This window comes from Dama dama, chromosome 15 (genome assembly GCF_033118175.1).
Source record: "Dama dama isolate Ldn47 chromosome 15, ASM3311817v1, whole genome shotgun sequence".
NCBI classification, from domain to species: Eukaryota; Metazoa; Chordata; class Mammalia; order Artiodactyla; family Cervidae; genus Dama; species Dama dama.
This window is the reverse complement of record NC_083695.1, coordinates 69,624,109-69,640,512: the sequence shown is the minus strand read 5'-3', so window position 1 is coordinate 69,640,512 and position 16,404 is coordinate 69,624,109. Positions and strand designations below refer to the sequence as shown.

At 53.8% G+C, this 16,404-nt stretch overlaps 3 protein-coding genes across 5 annotated transcripts in view; 1 reads left to right on the top strand and 2 right to left on the bottom strand.

The window, feature by feature from the left end:
• The window catches only part of MFSD13A (major facilitator superfamily domain containing 13A), a 32,826-nt gene extending 30,224 nt beyond the window's left edge, over window positions 1-2,602 (bottom strand). The window contains exon 1 of the mRNA XM_061162484.1: window positions 2,579-2,602. The gene's annotated coding sequence lies outside the window, so the exon portion shown is untranslated. The remainder of the gene's footprint in view (window positions 1-2,578) is intronic.
• Window positions 2,603-5,082: 2,480 nt separating this feature from the next.
• On the top strand, window positions 5,083-12,605 carry CUEDC2 (CUE domain containing 2). Of its 3 annotated transcripts, none has more exons than XM_061162479.1 (9): window positions 5,083-5,238; window positions 10,671-10,757; window positions 11,087-11,230; window positions 11,325-11,386; window positions 11,527-11,594; window positions 11,681-11,860; window positions 12,002-12,063; window positions 12,145-12,205; window positions 12,281-12,605. In XM_061162479.1, the coding sequence occupies exons 2-9, from the start codon at window positions 10,684-10,686 to the stop codon at window positions 12,425-12,427; spliced, it is 798 nt and encodes a 265-aa protein (XP_061018462.1). In that variant the 5' UTR covers window positions 5,083-5,238; window positions 10,671-10,683; the 3' UTR covers window positions 12,428-12,605. The 3 variants fall into 3 exon arrangements, with proteins under 3 accessions (XP_061018462.1, XP_061018460.1, XP_061018461.1); XM_061162477.1 differs by having other exon boundaries at window positions 11,473-11,594; XM_061162478.1 differs by having other exon boundaries at window positions 5,084-5,238; window positions 10,674-10,757; window positions 11,473-11,594.
• A 104-nt stretch (window positions 12,606-12,709) lies between these two features.
• FBXL15 (F-box and leucine rich repeat protein 15) lies at window positions 12,710-14,935 on the bottom strand. The gene is made up of 4 exons (XM_061162480.1): window positions 14,635-14,935; window positions 14,308-14,461; window positions 13,490-13,995; window positions 12,710-13,044 (listed from the first exon to the last, which is right to left on the bottom strand). The coding sequence occupies exons 1-4, from the start codon at window positions 14,685-14,687 to the stop codon at window positions 12,855-12,857; spliced, it is 903 nt and encodes a 300-aa protein (XP_061018463.1). The 5' UTR covers window positions 14,688-14,935; the 3' UTR covers window positions 12,710-12,854.
• Between the last annotated feature and the right edge of the window lie 1,469 nt (window positions 14,936-16,404).

Here is a 16,404-nt window from a genome sequence, read left to right as displayed (position 1 = left end):
ATGTTGGGACAAGTAGCAAGATTTGAATGAGGACTATAGATTAAAGAAAGCAATATGGCAAAAAAAAGGTTAACAGTTGGTGACTCTGGTATAAGGCTAAGTCAGAGTTCTTTGTACTATTCTGGCAACTTTTCTGTAAGTCTGAAATAATTTCTAACTAAAAATAGTGATAATAAGGATATTGAATCTCTGGATCAAAAAGGATACACATTTAAAACGTAATTTGTCACGGATTTTATATTTTAATCTTAGAGAATTTTCTACATGCTGGTAAGCCTCCTCAAATCCTTTTTCTTTTCTTTTTTTTGAAACAAAGCAGGTTAAGTAAATCATGAATCTCCCACCATATAAGATGTGTTCTGAATCCCCTTCCTCTCTACCCTCTCAGGCCCAGACTCTTAAAAGTCTCTCAACTCTCCTCATCTCTGAGAATCCACATTACTCACACACACTCTTCCCCCAAGGCCTCCACTTATGCCCTGGAAATGTCCAGCAGCTGCACATAATTTACCCCTATCCCCCAGCCCCAGTGAGGGAGGAGGTCCCCAATTATAGACTTTTTGAAGGAAGTGCTGCCACTCAGCTCAGTCCAGCCTGCCACTGCTTCGAAACCCCAGTGCTCCAGCCCTGTGGCTGTAAGGAAGCCCTGTAGGGAGTCCTAGATGCTTCTTTCTTTGATCTTTTCTTTGAACTTAACCCTTAGAAGCTTAGAACTCATAAAGCATCAGGGCTCCCAGAGACTTTACTGTTTATCTGGCTCAACCTCCTCAAGTTACCTTCTGCTGAGAAACCAAGGCCAGAGAGGAGTGACTCACCCAAGGTCACACAGTAGGTGGGAATCCATCTACTGTCCCCATCCCAGTGGGGCTCGAGCCACCAAACTCTCATCCTGATGGCCTTCTCCTCCTGGCTTCCCCCAGCCTTACCCAACCCTGGCATCTGGTTTAGGCCCTTTGCCAATAAACCATGACTGACCAATTTTAAACCCTATCCCACCTCCCAACTGGGTAACTCACATTCTACTGAAAGGAGGGTAATAATCACAACGATCTTACACACTTAACTGAGCACTTACTATGTGCAGGCACTGTGCTAAGCCCTGTACAGAAACTATCATTTAATTTTCACAAAACCTTGAGGTGGATATAATTATTATCCCCATTTACAGATAAGGAAACTGAGGCCTACAGAAATTAACAACTTACCCAACGGTATACACAGAGTACACCTGGGAAATCTGACTGTAGCCTTAACATATAGGCCTCTTCATACATGAGACATGCTCAGCAAAATACAAGGAACATTTATTGAACAGCTACTCTGTGAAGAATACTATACTAGTCATCACAGGGCTCATGAATCAAGCCCCACTGGAAGCAGAGCGTGGAGGATTTGTAGGACATCGTATGCATCACTGAGGCGCTGGAGAAGCTTCTTGTAAGAGGCATCTGAGAAAGACTTTGAAGGACCTGTAGGAAGCTGACAGCAATGGAAAGGAGGTGTCCGGAGAAGAAGTGAGGAGGGGTCAGCACGAGTAAAAGCTTGGCAGCAGGAGCAGAAAGGAGCAGGGTTTCACTGGAGGGCAGGTTATAACCAGGAAGCAGTGGAAGATCAGGCTTGAAAGCTAAATGGAGGCCATACTTTGAAAGACTTTAACGGCAAACTGAGGAGTTTTGGGGAGCCACTGAAGTCTTTGACAAGAAGAGTGGCTTGAATTGAAGTTATTAAAAGATCGGGCCAGTGGCAGCACCTGGCTGATGCCCCGTGACCTCAGTATTGATGGTGTAGCACAGCCGGGCACCAGAACTGAGTCCCTAGGGCATTTGCTAGAGCTCACAGCCTATGGAATTCAGTTCTCAGAGCCAGGTGGCCAAAGTTCTCTTAACCATGATGCTGCCCTCCTGCGCTCTCTTCTGTGAATCTTTCCTCATCCCCAGGATGGGTCAAGTGAGAAACCTGAGATCTCAAGATTCCTCCTATTCCAGGAAGGGTCTGAGCTTGGAGCAGAAAATAGGGGTCCATTGCTAGAAGAGGCAAAGGTTCTCTCAATTCCAATAGGATACTGATGTTAGATATGAGGGGTGGGGGCTCAGGGTCACGGTAGAAATTTCATGCAGAATGAGTCCCGTCATCCCCTGCCCAAATGTGCTCCAATGGGCCTAGGTGTGGAACTGGATAGACAAGGGACTGGGGGAAGAGCTAGAGCATGTACACTGAGAGGGTATTTCTCTAGAGACAGGCTTCCTGAGCCAAACAAGACCCACAAAATGTGGATCCCGAAGATAGAGGCCCAGGAGTCCAAGCTCCCTGAAACCACTACCCCCGCCCCTCCACACACACACACAAACACACCTGAAATGAAGATCTGAAGTACCTGGTATAGATAAGGGAATGGAAGAGAAAGACTTCCCTGAAACACAGGACTTTCTAGAGAGTTAAACTGAGGACTGGGGTGCTATTTCCACTCAGGGCAGAGCTGCAGCCTGTCTCTGGAGATGGAAAGGCAAGCCGTCAGGCTCAAGAGCCACCCTCCACCCCCACCCCCAACTTGAGTTGAGAGAAACAGGTCTGCACTTACCCTTGAAGCCTCTCCTCTCTCTCCTGGAGCTGGATCTACAGTGATGCTCCCAGAGACTGCTCCTTAAATAGGCCCCGCCCCAGCCAACTCCCGCCCCCGCCCCATCCTGGCTCTTCTGAGAAAGGAGGAAGGTGTGGGAGGACCGGGCACCCTGCCCAGAGAGCCCTTTTTGACCTCAAGCAAGAATGGGGACCCCCTTCTCCACCACCCCCCCCCATCTTTCAAAGCATCCCCTTCCTCACCTCAGTCTCTGAGTCCCTCCCATCCCTTGAAACCAGCCTCCTGGGTTCTTTCTCTGTCCTTAATGTCTGGGAAATCTGTCCTTTCTGCCTAATTCAAGCCCAGTTCCTCACTCTGAGGTTGAATGTTGGGGAGCTGATGTGCTAGTGGAGGCTTCAGCACAAGCTTCTAGTTTTCCCCATCAGCTTAGGAGACCCAGCGTCAGCTACAGAATTCATTCACGGAATGGGGAGGGAGGAGGTAGTCAGTCTACCTCCTTCTACCTCATGTGGCTTCAAGCTGCATCCAAAGCGTAAGTGGAGTTTATTCCCCTTCCATGGAGAGATACTGAGACCTGAGAGGACAGAAAAATCAGGGGCTTAAGGCCCAGGCAATGTGGAATGTTGCATGGGACTCGTGTTTCCCTGGAGCTCCTGATTACGGTTTGTGTGTGTCCCTGTGTCTGTGGTGGGCCCTCTCCCCAGCCCACCCTCTGTCGTCTGATTCCAGAACCCAACACTTACTGCACAGAGTTGAGACCCTCCAGAACCTGAGCTGGGAATTGAGGGGCTCCTCCTAAACGGTCCTTCCCCAAAACCTCAGGAAGTTCTTTCCCATGATAAGTAGCTACATCCACTGCCATTCAAGAAACAGGCCGTGGGGGAGGGGGAAAGGTACAGTCTCAGGGATGGTCGCCAGGGTCTTGGGCTTGGAACTAGGGACAGCTCTACTGAGGAAACCTGGAAATTCCTGTAATGGGGGTGGTAGGGAGAGAAGAGGCATCAGTATTGTGCAATGGAGAGGAGAGGGAGGACGGATCGGGGACTGGGGGAGGGGAGCGATAGCTTAGTCTTTAGAGGCCTGGCAGCTACCCATCACCTCCTTCCCAGGAGCCTGCTTGGCCAGAGTTCAAAGTGGCTGTCACCCCACCCTTCATTAACCCCAGCAGCACTGGGCTGGCAGCAGCAGGGCTTTTATGGGAGACGCGACGCCAAAGGTGCTCCCTCCTTCTTTCCTCCCCTTTCCTGCCCCCTTTCCCCACCAGCCCACATCTTGCTCTCTTTGAGGCCAGAGAATCCCAGTGGGGAGGTAGGAAGTTGAAGTGAGGGACAGGACTGGAATAGGGAGTGGTGATCCCGTTTTTCTCCATATTCTGGCACTGCCTCTGTCCTTAAGGAAGAGAGAATGGGACTTTCTACCTTGGACCATGAGCTCCTCAGCATAGGGACAATCTCTGGGCGCCCAGCACACTACAGGGGGTCTAGACCTGAGAAGAGGCTCAGCCTCATGACTGGGAATGGGACAGCTCATCCTTGAATGGAACTCTTTCCATCATGACCCACTGAAGGACTTCTGGGAAGGGAAGGCTCTGGGCTTCCCCCCTGGATAGCACTGGGAAGCTGAGGTAGCAGGAACAGAAAGAGGAAGCTGAGGCTTTACTGGGTACCGGGGTTCAGCCATCCTGTTCTAAATGAGGAGCCCTGCCAATAGGGACATTAAGGTACTGGCCTGCAGGGATCCTGGATCTGAGCTCAGGTGGGTCCTCAGAACACCTGCTGTCCCTCCCCCCATCCAAACCAGGTTCCAGGGCCCAAAACTTATGCCCTGTAGCCACCCTCATCTTGGGGAGGCATTGCTGTTAAGAGAATTCATAGGGGCAGATAGTCTTCTCTGGTGGCTTTGTGGTAATGAATTCGCCTACCAATACAGGAGGCGCAGGTTCAATCCTTGGGTTGGGAAAATCCCCTGGAGGAGGAAATGACAACCCACTCCACTATTTTTGCCTGGAAAATTCCATGGACAGAGGAGCTTGGGGGCTACAGTTCATGGGGTCACAAAGAGCCCAACACACACGCGCACACACGCATGGCGGGTAAGTCAGTACCTAAGAGTTGATGGGTGACAGGGCTTGAATCTGGACTGGACACGTAGGAGGAGAGACAGTAGGATTTGGGGAACACCAGGTCTAGGAGTAGGGGCCACCAGAATCAACCAGTGAGCCACGGGTCTGTGGGAAGACGGGAAAAACAAGGAGAAGTCGAGGGGAAGATACAGGATTTAAGGGAGATTTGGGGGGCTAGGAAATAAGGTGGATGGGAATACACTGGGTGGGGCCAAATGTCCTTGGTCTGGGCAGACAAGGAGCTAGGAGGGGATACAGTCAGTCCCTGAGACTCCACCCATGGCGTCATCTTCATGCCTAACTCCTCCCTACTCTCAAAAAAATGGCCGCCGCGGGAGCCCGTCCAAAACCCTGAGACAAATGAGAATGGAAACAGAAGCCCCGCCTACTTATGGGCAATTGCCCTTCTTAAAAATGGCCACCACAGCGCTTCTGGAAGTGAACCGCTCTGGGTCCCGCCTTTGATCTCGTTGGTGGGGCTGGGGGAATGCGAGCTGCACCGCGCGGGACAAGTCGCCGGCGGCGCCCGACGGAGCAGGTGATTCCCCCTCCAGGCCCCGACTCTGGGCTGGAAGAGTCGCGGAGAGCATTGACCCAGGGTACCCCTCCTGTGTGTCTCCCCACGGTACCCCCGGGGCCCGCCGGACCCCCATCTCTGATCCTCACCGTGGCCTGTATCAAGGCACTTTTTGGCTTGCTCAGGCCTCCCTCATCATGTGTTCCCCAGGGCCGCAAGCGCATCCATCTGCCCTCGGGCCCACTATTCTGGATGCTTAAGGGTATCCCGCTAGCTCGTTTAGGGAGCTGCTGCTTCAGGGGTCGGCCATCATCGTGGCCCCACTTCCTGTACTCCCATCACCCCTCATTTATACTCCCGCCTGATTTTGGATGCCGGAATCCCGTATACTCCTCGGTCCCCTTGGTGCTTCTAATAGCTGCCTTGGGGGTCAGGGGACAATGATGTCCTGTGGAACCTGCGTTATGTACCAGGGCCCAGGAGCCGGGCTTCATAGGGTCTGGGAGAAGCAGTGAAGACCTCTTTTTTCTAAACTCTTGAGTTTCTAGACTCTTGAGTGCCCAGGGCTTCTTCCACTCTGCTTCCCAGGACTCCTCCCACGTGGCCTGCTGGTCTCCCTCACCCGAAGGGAACAACATAGTATTTCTTTCCCCAGTTTCACTTAAATTTGTTTGGGGAAGGGAGGAGGCATTATTGAGCATCTGGGGAGTCCAGAGCTGTGCCGTCCCAGAGATATTCCCAGGCCACCTGGCCAGTGAGAATGGGGCAGTCAGGTTTGGCGCCGGAGAGGAAGTGAGTCCTGCAAAGTGAGGGGCAAAGGGGCAAAGACATTCTGAGTGGGGAGAATGGTGTGAGCAAAGATTCCGAGGTAGGCAAGAGGGCCAGCCAAGGAGGAGAGGAGGATCAGAACACAGGTTGGGGACAGACCCTTTGCATCATGAAAGGTTGTGTAGTATGGTGGTTAACAGTGAAGGTTTTGGAGCCAGACTGCCTGAGTATAAAACTGCTATTAACTTCCTTTGTGACCCTGGGCAAGTTACTTAACCTCACAATGCGTCCATTTTGGGTAAATGGGATAATATGATATATTAGTATCTATATGTTAGGGTAATTGTGAGGATTAGGTAAGTTAATACATGTAAAGAGCACAGAACAATCCCTGGCAGATCTTAAGCAGTCATCCATGAGTACTAAGTTGTTTCAGTTATGTCCGACTCTGTGCGACTCTGTAAGACCCTGTGGACTGCAGCCCACCAGAATTCTTTGTTCAGGGGATTCTCCAGGCAAGAATGCTGGAGTGGGTGCCATGCCCTCCTCCAGGGGATCTTCCGGACCCAGAGATCGAACCCACCTCTGTTTGTCTAGTGCCACGAGGGCCGCTAGTGCCACCTGGGAAGCCCTGTAAGCAGTCAGTAAACGCTAAATATTATTACCTTCATCAGAGATATTCAAACAAGACTCACGACAGGATGACAGTCACATTTCATGGGTGCAACTAACCAATGAACCCTGATTTAGAGCTCCCAGGATGTAATGGGGTTTTGTGGCCTAAATTCAGAATTTGAAAAGTCTTGGGGAAATCGTGTTCTGACCCTGGAGAAGGTTGGCTGTTTGGGCCGCAGCTTCCCCAACTCAGGGACTATGAGGAGAAATATTAGGAGAAGGTTCTGGGTAGGAAAGGAATGCCAATGAAGCCTAAGGGGTGGAGAAGGGTGAAAGAAAGAAGTGGCAAGCTTTGAAGGCTGGGGAGAGTTTGGGCAGCCCAAGAACAGGAGGAAGGGGGACATTCTATTAGGAAACAAGCCAGAGCAAAAGCTCAGCAGGAAGACTTTTATTTGAGCACAGTGAGGTGTTTCTCATAAAAAACTTCTTGGACCTTGGTTAGAAGCTAGGCATCAGCCACATCCCTGAGAGCTTCTTCCCTAGAAGCTTTCATGCAGCATCCATGGACCTTGGTCCTTGCAGAGGTTGGCAGACAACTGGTAGCAGCCAGGAGTGGTATAACCTGGGGTGGATGTTGGTCTCCACAGGGGGCTGACTTCTTGGGGGAGCAGCATGATGGGATCTTGTATGCCTGGTCTGAGCAGTTACACGCCTCACCAGGGCCCATACTAGGGTCTGGAGCAAGAGGCTGACCTCCCCTGGTAAGATAGGGCTTCTCAGTTCTGCTGTCCCAAGTGACCCTGTACTGTCACAGCAACTCAGTGTTACCAGTCAGGGGACCAGGGAACTGCAATTGTAGATAGCAGCCCTGTCTCAACCCAATTGGAGGTCTTGACATCCCCCCATTCCCAAAGTAGCCCCTTGAATATACACTCAATTAGAAAGTCCTGGATTTATCTCTTGACTACCACAGTCAAGCCAGGTGACTCTGGGAAAGTCATTAAACCCACTGAGCTTCAATCTCTTCATTTGTGAAGTGGGAAGTAACTTTATTGAGTGTACATTGATCAATAAACCAGGTGTGTAGTCCCTGTGCTCATGAAGTAAGTGGAAGAATCATTAAACATTGCCCCAGTAATTTTTTTAATTATAGCTATAAAAGATGTTGTTAAGTAAGGAAAAGTGTAGTCTGCAGTAAGGGTGTAAGATAGAGGAGACCAAACCAGTTCTAGAGGGTCAGGGACAGCATCCCTTGAAGGAAACTGTAAAATGAAACCTGAAAGGTGAGAGGAGTTAGCAAGTGAAGGGGTGGAGGCGGCAGGTTACCCAGGCAGAGGAAACAGTTCATGCAAAGACCCTTGCCATGAAAAAGCTGGAGTGCTGACAAGCTGAAAGCAAGCCAGGGTGGAGGGGAGTGATCTGGGGGGGGCGGGGGGGAGTGGTACATGACGAGGCTGGAGAGACAGAGGCACAGAGTAAGGCCCTGAATTGAGGGCCACAAAAAGAATCTGGACTAATCTGGAAACAGGAAATCATGGCTAGATGTTATGCAGGAAGAACATGATTTTTTGGTAAAGATTGTACAGCCATGATCTTTGTGGAGAATAAGTTGTTGGCAGAACAATGGTGGTGAGGAGAAGGATTGGGATACTTGTAGTTAAGGCAAGAGATGGAGCTGCATGGGAGGAGAGATGGAGAAAAGTAGATGTGTTGAGAGATAATGGTCAGGGCTTGGTGACTGATTGGATGTGGGAAGGCAGAGGGTAGGATGGTGTCAGGGATCCTGACAGCATCTGGTCTCAGACTTGTGGCAGGAACAGCTGGGTACATGGACATGTGTACGCTGGGGACAGCCTTGGAGGAGTAGACGACTTGGGAGAATGTCAGTTTGGAACACATTAAGTCATCCCCATGGAGGTGTCAGAGACATAGATGTACAAGTGTGTAGCTCAGAGGAGGAGGCTGGACTAGAGGATTAGACATTTGGGAATTGGTGACATGGAATTGGAACAAGAAGATGTGGGCCCAGATGAGATCTTCCAGAGACAGAGGGTGCAGACTGAAGAGAGAGGAGAAGCAGCTTTGAGCCTGAGCTTTGCTGCTAGTTAGAGGGGAAAAGAGGAGAGGGGGGCAGAGATGGCTGGGGAAGAAATGGCCAGGGAGGTGGAAGAGAAACAGGAGGACGTGATGCCTCCTAGGCCAATACTGATGCTGCTTGAAAGGGCAAATATTAGGTGACAGTATAAGAAATGGCCTTTCTCTTTCTTTCTTTCTTGATAAAAAATGGATAATATTGGCAAATTCATATGGTACAACCTAATTAGACCAATTAGGGCTTCCCAGTAGCTCAGTGGTAAAGAATCTGCCTATAACACAGGAGATGTGGGTTCAGTTCCTGAGTTGGAAGACCCCCTGGAGAAGGAGATGGCAACCCACTCCAGTATTCTTGCCTGGGAAATCCCATGGACAGAGGATCCTGGAGGGCTACAGTCCATGGGGTTGCGTAAGAGTTAAACACAACTTAGCAACTAAACAACAAAAACAATTAGACCAAAACCTGAAAACAGTAACTCCTGACCTTAGCCTGAGAAGATTTGGTAGAGATGTTGGAGCAGAAGCCAGACTGAAGTTGGGGGAAAGTGGCTAGAATGGAGAATAATAAGGCAGTAGCCTTGACCGGGACCTGGTGACTGATTGATTGCAGCAGGTGGGGTTGAGAGAGGGTGAGACTCAGGGTAACTCCCAAGTTCAGGTTTGGCAGCTGAGCAAGTTGTGTCAGCTAGTGAAACAGGAGGAGGTGCCTGTTTGGAGTGGGTGTACACAGGCGGAAAGGATATGATGAATTGGGGATAGGTGCTCCTGAGTCTTCTAACTGGGATAATAGGCTGACATTTGGACCTGTGGATCTGGAGCAGTTTGTTGCCACCGGTGTGTTCTTGACTACCAAATACAGACTTTATGGAGTCAAAAGCATGTAAGTAGGATTGAAACAAGTCAATAAGTATTTATCAAGCACCTACTAAGTGCAGGCATTTTTCTAAGTGCTAGGGCTATACCTAAGGATAAGACAAAGTCCCTCCCAACTCCCTCTTCTTGCAGCTTACATTCTATGGGGGAGGAGAGACAATAAGCAAATAAACATAAAAATAACATTAAGCTGTAGTATATGCCATGTAGAAAATAAAGCAGAGAAAAAGATTGGGGAGTATGGGGAATGCTTATTTTTGGTAGGTTAGTCAGAGACAGTCTCTCTGGAGGCAGCATTTGAGCAGAGCCCTGGCAGAGGTGAGGGGGTGAGTCATGTGGATATCTGGAAGAGATAGGCAGGAAGAAGCTGGGTAAGTTTGAAGGACCCCAAGGATGCTGGTGGAGTGAGCGAGGAGGGACTGGTGAGGTTGGAAGGTAGGCAAAGGCCAGATCTTCTAGAATATCGTAGGCCTTGGGAACGAGAATGGACAGCCTCTGTAGATAGCCCCAAGCTGCTGGGAGGGCAAGGACCAGGCAGGAAGATAGAATTCATGAAAGACTTCCCCTTCTGTCTGGGCCCCAAAGCCAGAAAAGCCCCTTTGTGTGGAGGGTGGGTGGCCCATTCTGGGTAGGGGAATGGCTGTGCTCAGTCCTGAGGCCTGCTCCTTGGGGGGCTGGACAATGGGCCCCTTGTGGCTGGACTTGGGGGCCCAGTGGCCCTCTCAGTGATGGGATTCCTCAGCCAGGAGGCATGTGACCTCAAGACCTTGGCATCTTCCCAGAAGATCTGGGCCTACTTCTGGGGTGTGGGGTGGGGAGATGGGGAGAGGTCACGGGGAGGGAGGAGGGAAACCTCCACTCTGGAAACTTTCTCCTGAGACAGTGTCCTGTCCTGACTCAGGCTGGAGGAGGTGGAGAGATAGGGAGGCGGGGGCTGTGGCTCTGCTTGAGGGAACGGGGGAGGACCAGAGTTGGAAGCTACGGGCAACTTCAACAAATGGTTTCCACAGCAGTGCAGGAGGGAGGAGCTGGCTGCCCCTGGACCTGGTGGGCAGGGGCAGGCAGAAGAGGGCCTGACAAGCCTCCATCTTGTATCCCTTCAGCAGAGGAGAGAGCATGGAGCTGGAGAGGATTGTCAGTGCAGCCCTCCTTGCCTTTGTCCAGACGCACCTCCCAGAGGCCGACCTCAGGTAGAAGCTACTCTTCTAGAAGGGTCATGCTTGGGCCAGTGCTGGAGCAGCTGGGCAGGACTCTGACCCTGGCCAGTGGAGAGGCTGGGGTGGGGAGCACTCAGCCCTGTTCCTGAGATGCAGAAGAGCTGAGTGTGATCTGCTGGAGTGGCCTTGCCTCTCATCCTGTTCCCGTCACCCTTGTTGAACAGAGGGGAGACCAAATCTCTGAGGAAGGGGGAGGGTGGGATACTCTCCAGGCTTAAGGCTTGAGGTCTGCCTCATGGTCCCCAGGAAGCCAGGGGCTGGAGTCCCAGGCTAACAGGGCTTGTCTTGTCCCCTTCCTGCAGTGGCTTGGATGACGTCATCTTTTCCTATGTGCTTGGGGTTCTTGGGGACCTGGGCCCCTCAGGCCCATCAGAGGAGAATTTCGACATGGAAGCCTTCACTGAGATGATGGAGGCCTATGTACCCGGCTTTGCCCACATCCCCAGGTAGGGCCTGTTTGGGGCCAAGAGGATGAGAGGGACTGGCTGATGGTGGAGGGTGGGTTGAGTTGTCCTTTAACCACCCTCCTGGTCTTTTCAGGGGTACAATAGCGGACATGATCCAGAAGCTCTCAGGGCAGTTGAGTGGTGCCAGGAACAAAGGTGAGCCTGGGAATCAGGCCCCTGTGTGACTCAAACTGCCTCCTCCAAAGCCCTGACAAACCTGTTGCTCTTTCTGCCCCTTTAAGAGAATGTGCAGCCACAGAGCTCTGAGGTCCAAGGTCAGGTATCTATCTCCCCAGAGCCCCTGCAGCGGCCTGAAAAGCTCAAAGAAGAGACGATGTCTTCTGCTGGGGACACCCAAGATGAGGTACTGGTAGAGGAGGGTACCAGTGAAGGAGCTTAGGGGGCTGGAAAGGAGGAAATAGTGCCTCTTGTCAATATTTATGCCCACAGGCAGCTGGCCCTGAGGAAGAGCTGCTGCCAGGAGTGGACGTACTCCTGGAGGTTTTCCCCACCTGTTCAGTGGAGCAGGCCCAGTGGGTATTGGCCAAAGCTCGAGGGGACCTGGAAGAAGCTGTGCAGATGCTGGTAGAGGGGAAGGAGGGGCCTCCAGCCTGGGATGGCCCCAACCAGGTATCCTCTGCCAGGACCCCCCCCCCAACCCCATGTAACCTCAGCCACGCTCCCGCTTAGCGTTAAGCCCCTGCCCCTAGCCTAGCCCCATTTGCTTCCCCTGCTGGTACCCTAGGACCTACACCTGGCTTCTCTCTGCAGGACTTGCCCAGGCGTCTCAGAGGCCCCCAAAAGGATGAGCTGAAGTCCTTCATCCTGCAGAAGTGAGTCTGGGCTGGGCAGGGCTGGGACCTTTGAGGGTCTTCCCAGGGTGGCAGGAGCTTCACCAAGCCAGTTTTTGGCAGGTACATGATGGTGGATAGCGCAGAGGATCAGAAGATTCACCGTCCTATGGCTCCTAAGGAGGTGAGACGGTAGGGGTCATGGAGCGGGTGCATCTGTCTCCAGGCTTCCGCTGCTCACTGCCTGATTGCCTGACAGGCTCCCAAGAAGCTGATCCGATACATCGACAACCAGATAGTGAGCACCAAAGGGGAGCGATTCAAAGACGTGCGGAACCCTGAGGCCGAGGAGATGAAGGCCACATACATCAACCTCAAGCCAGCCAGAAAGTACCGCTTCCACTGAGGCACTTGCCAGACTCTGCCCGAGCAGTCTAGGCTTAGATCCCAGAGGGATGCAGAAGCCCTACACACCACACAGGGCCCGCCCTAACTCCTGTCCCCCTTCCTTCCCAACTTCCTTGCTCCACAGTGTTAACCTCCTCTTGGAGCTGCCACAGGCACAGTAAAGGTAGCCCCAGGAAGGTGTGAGTGCATTCTGGTCATTTCACAGCTGGGGTGCTGGAGTACTGTGTCTGTCTCTCCCAACTTCACATCCCCTATCTCCAACAGGGCAGCGGCGCCAGGCAAGAGGGGGTAAAAAGCTCTTTATTTGAAGCTCTGGGGTGGGGCAGGGCATTGGCCTCTCACCGGAGGCCCCCACAGTTCAATTTCCTTACAGTTCGCAGTGAGGCCCCCGCCACACAGTCCAGCTGTGCCCATCGGCAGGCGGGTCAGACCTGCAGGTTGACAAAGGGTGCAAAGCCCACCATGTCCTGCAGCAGTACCAGGGCCTGATGCAGCGGCGGCTCCACGTCGATGTCCACACCGCGCTTCCGCAGGCGGCTTAGGCTGGGCTCGGCCACGTGGTGGCAGTGCCGCACCCGCAGTGAGCGCAGCGCCGGGCAGTACTCTGCCAAAGTCCTGGGGGAGGAGCAGGGGGAGGCAAAGGGCGTGAAGCCACTACACACACGGTGGGGGAGCCAGCAGAGCCCAGTCTCCCTCCAGTTGTGGCATACTTCCCTCCTTACAGGAGGTAAGGGGCCTAATTTGAGGTCATACGCTCAATGCCTCCAGTGAACCAGAGACTTCATGCCCCAGGATTGCAAGGTTTTCCCCTTGCTGAAGAATAGCCAGAAATCTGACTTTGTATCTGAAATCTCCCAAGGTATAAATACGAATTCAGAAAAGTTTTTCAACTACTGGCTCTCTGGCCTAGGTATTCCTGGAGGCACTTCCTGTTCAGAATGCGGTTCCGTGCTAGGAGAAAGATCCAGAAATTCCAGTTCTGCCAACTACAGCCCGCCCCTACCCCCAGAGACTTAAGCGATCGCTCTTCTCCCATCCCACCGACCCCAGGCCCAGGCACCTGATACCGTCGCTTCCGACGCGGAGGCACCCTGTTAGATCGAGGTGCTGGAGTTCCGGGCAGTTCCGAGCCAACTCCTGGACGGCGGTATCCCCTACGTTGGCGTTGACCGCTAGTGAGAGGCTGCGAAGGCCTGCGCCGCGCCTCTGTGCCAGGTATACGATGGCCTCATCCTTGAGCTGTCGGCAGGCGGTGAGGTCCAGCTCCTCCAGGGCCGGACAGCGGTCAGCGAGGCCGCGCAGCGCCAGCCCATCTACCCAGTCACAGTGCGCGAGCGAAAGGCGCTGCAGGCGGGGGCAGCCCTCGGCCAGCGCCCCCAGCGCGCGGCGGCTCAGTTGCCCGCAGCCAGCCAGTGCCACACTCCGCAGCTGCGGATTCCGCGCCAACACCGGCACCAGATCTTCGTCCGACAGCCATTCGTGACACGGCGCCAGCGCCAGCTCCTGCAGCCCCTCGGCGTCCCGCAGCAGCCAGGCCAATGCGGCCCGCGGAATCTGCGGACCCACCTATGGGCGGGGAGGCACCTCGACTCTCAGCTGTTCCCGGGGGAGGACGCTGCCTACTCGCCCCAGAGTTCTTTCCTGGCGGCAGCTTGCCCTCGGGGCTTGGCACCTGCCCTCCCAGGAGAGACCCTACGCGCCCTCAAGTTGATCCCTGGTACTCGCCCTTTGAGAGTACTTCCCGCTGGGTGGATCGCTTCCCAGGCATTCCTAGAGGCCTACGGGAGATCCGGAAGGGTAGACAGCGGGGCTGGGGGCTGGAGGCGGGGCGGGGGGGGCAGTATCCAGAAGGGGGCGGGGCTCCAGCCCCAGGCTCACCTGAGCGGCGTCGAAGCGGCGCAGCCGGGCGAGGTGCAGCTGCACTAGCGCCCGGAAAGCCCGACTGACGCGCTGCAGCCAGAGCAGCTGGCGCAGCGGCACCCGGCTCAGGACGTGTGGGAGCAGCACGTCTTCCCAGGGCAAATCCAGGAGCCTGTGGGTAAAAGGGCGTTGACGGCGGCGTCCCCGGGTCACTGTTACCTGAGAGTCCGCCTCCGTTATGCTTCTGAGCCTAGGCTCCTAAAAGCGGCCCCCAGACCCGGCCCTTGTTCAGCTCCCCTCCCCCAGGCCCTTCTTTCCTCTCTCGGCCCCTCCGGTGCTCGGTACCTGACGGCTCCGGGCTCTTGCTCCCCTCCGGACGGGTCCATCGGTGGCTCCATCGGCTGCCTACTGCGCGTGCGCAATAAGGTCTTCTCGCAATGGCCTTGGAGCGGGCGCAGCAAACCCGCCTTCTTAAGCTATAGAGACAGGCCGATTCAATCGAGTGCCGGCTCACTGAGGATCCTATCTGAAAACGTTCCGGATGGATCCCGAAACCGAAGGCGGAACAGACCGGTGGTGTAAACTGAGACCTCGCCTTCTCCGCTATAGGGCTTGCGACTCGAGGCTGAAGAACGCGATGGTGCAGCAGAGACTGACTTTTTTCGTTTTGGGCCAGTGGCCGCGTCTAAGAGAAGTGATGGGAGGAGCAGGCAAAGCCAAACGTATAAGGGGCGGGGCCAAGACTCTAAGGTTCTGGGCCTGCTTTCTCTGCCCTCTGGTCGCGTTTAGCGAGTTTGAAAAATGGGGAGAAACTGTCCAGGCTTTCATTGTCTGACACGGAGTGGATGCCCAAGAACTGGTGAATGAATTGAAGGGGCAAAGTTAGAATTTATCTTCCTTAGTGAAGCAAATTTGCCCAAACCTCCCATCCCTGGTTGATTGTGAGGTACAGAGCTATTCAACCCCTTCCACTCCCAGATTTGGAACGGGTTTACACCCTTTGGGGAGAAATGTTGGGGGCGAGAAGGATTGTATCTCCAGCTGGGTCCCCTTCTTTTACCCAGGAGGTCTGGAATCCTAAGAAGAGTAAATGTTCAGGTCAGCCCACCAAGAATATTGCTTCTCGGTTGGCCTGGCGTTGGTCTGGGGAGTTAGTTGTGGGGTGTAGCATTGGGCCCGCCCTAGGGCAGCGGCCCTCAGACCTCTGAGTTCAGACTCTGGGTCGTCCTCTCACCGCGTCCCCACATTCTAGTTCAGAGTCCGCTCCAGGGAACATCTGGAGCAGTGCTTTCCCCATCATCCATTGTCAAGGAGGGTGTGAAGGACGCAGAAGGCTACTGCTGTCCCTAGGAGCTCCCCAACCCCCACCCCCGCCCTAGCAAGGTTGCATTCTCCCTTCGTGCAACCGTTTCACCTGCCTCTTCATAACGAAAACTGCTTCCCATCCATTACCAGGGTTTCAGGCACCTCTGCAAGGTGGACAGGTCTGTTCCGTCAATCCACTTTAAAGATGAAACCGAGGCCCTGGAGAGGAAGCACCCTGTCCGGGGTCAAGCGAATCGGCATAGAGAACTCCTGTTTTTCCCCGAATTCCTTTCACACTCCTCCAACCTCCCCCCCCCCCCCCACTCCCATGCTACTGAGAAGAGAGTAAACAGCAGCGGGGAAGGACCAAGGAAGATCAGTTTGGGTGGGGGACTTGCTCCCTTTTCCTCCGCCTGCTGGGGGAACGGTAGCTGGGAGGATAGATCTCTGCTAAGATAGAGTCAAGTGGGCGCGCACCACCTCGGGCCGCGCGCCTCCTCCCCCTTCCAGCTTTGTTCACGCTTTTGCGCCTGCGCAGTGCGACAAATCTGGCGCTGTCCCCTTCAGCACCACGCCGAGCCCGCGCCGCCCCTCCCCGCGGTGAGCCCCGCGCACCCCCGCCTCGCACGTTCTCGCGCCCCCTGACCGCTGGAACAGACCCCTTCTTCCTTCCGCGGTCACTACTTGCCTGCCTTGGAGTTCCCAAGGAGAGCAGTTACCATAGTAACTCTAGCGGCGCTTTCTTAAAATAGCTGGGCCCGCTTCTACCTTGGCCAAGGGCACACGGGTTGCCTGTCTCCCACGTCCTCT